The 1,471-nt window shown below is 36.9% G+C and overlaps 1 protein-coding gene across 1 annotated transcript; it reads left to right on the forward strand.

Annotated features, from left to right (window-relative positions):
• Window positions 1–748: 748 nt before the first annotated feature.
• On the forward strand, window positions 749–1,138 carry LOC144963109 (uncharacterized). The gene has a single exon (XM_078896808.1). It carries the CDS (start codon window positions 749–751, stop codon window positions 1,136–1,138), a length of 390 nt encoding a protein of 129 aa, XP_078752934.1.
• The last annotated feature ends 333 nt before the right edge of the window (window positions 1,139–1,471 follow it).

Consider the following 1,471-nt stretch of genomic DNA (forward strand, 5'->3'; position numbering starts at 1 on the left):
CACGAGGAAACAGCAAGAAACTGAAAAAATAACGTTTTAAAACAAATGAAAGAAGGAACTTTTTTTCATCTAGAATTGTAAATAACTGGAATAAACTGCAAGAAACCACAGTATCAGCAAAAAATTTGAATAAATTCAAAGCAGAGTTGGAGATAAGCAACACCCTAGGAAACAAGTTCAATTATAAAAATTGGTCCAATCATTAATAGATGAGGAGGAGCGAAGGAGACTACACCAAGTCTAAAAGCTCTATACAGAGGTATCCAGGTATCCAGGTAATCAATAACTCTTTAGAACAAGCAATATTCCCTAAAGAATACAGAACCGCTATTGTTAAGCTTCTCTTAGAAAAGCAAGGGTTTGATGCGGATAACAAGACCAACTTAGCGTATATTTCAAAGTTACTGGAATAAGTTGTTCTCCAACAATTAACTGAACACCTTGGAAGTCACGGACTCCAAGAGCCTCTTCAATCAGCATACAAAAAATTGCACAGCACCGAAACAGCACTCTTACGGGTTGCTTCTGATTTTTCAAAAGTCATCGATAACGGAGGCACAGCCATATTAAATGTGCTCAACCCGTCAGCCGCATTTGACACCATAGACCCTGACATCCACCTCATGCGACTACAAAACAATTTTGGTTTCCAAGGAACAGCACTGGTTCAGAACTTATCTTACGGGACGACACCCACAAATTCTGATTGGAAACTCGTAGTCCGATAGTAGACCTCTTCTTTTTTGGCATGCCCCAGGGCTCCGTTCTTGGACAAGTACTTTTTGTGCTTTATACATCACCACTTGGAGATATCATTCGTTCGTATGGTCTTGAACACCATTGTTATGCAGACGACAGCCAGTTCTACGACACCAACCATCAATCAACATTTGACAGAAAAATTGAATGCTTTGAAAACTGCATTGGTGAAGTGAACGAATGGATGGAGAGGAGTAAATTACAATTGAACGCAGATAAAACAGAGGTGTTCATAATTGGTAGCAAGAATAAAATTAATAAAATAAATCAAACTTTTTGGGAGATAAACGAAATCAAAGTGACTTTTGTCAATAAAGTTAGGAATCTTGGGGTCATGTTTCATTCTGACCTTTCAATGAATGAACAAGTATGTCAATAAAAGAAGAAATTATTTGTAGATATTTGTACGATATCTAATAACAAAGGATGCCTGTCAAAAATTAATAACTGCTTTAGTCTTTTTACAAAATAATATTATTGTAACTCTTTACTTTCTGGTACATCAAGTACAAATATTCGTTCTATCCAAGCAATACAAAACAATGCAACACCCTTGGTAAAGAAAAAGAATCACAAAGATGAAGCAGCGCCTCTCATGGTGGACCTACAATGGCTGCCTGTGAGAGAACGTATAGAATATAAAGCAGCAACATTAATTTTTAAATGTCTAGATAACAGCGCCCCTGCTTATCTGACAGAGCTCATTGACATA

The sequence above is a fragment of the Berghia stephanieae genome, chromosome 1, assembly GCF_034508935.2.
Source record: "Berghia stephanieae isolate SIO BIC M18660-M18661 chromosome 1, UCSD_Bste_1.3, whole genome shotgun sequence".
NCBI lineage: Eukaryota > Metazoa > Mollusca > Gastropoda > Nudibranchia > Aeolidiidae > Berghia > Berghia stephanieae.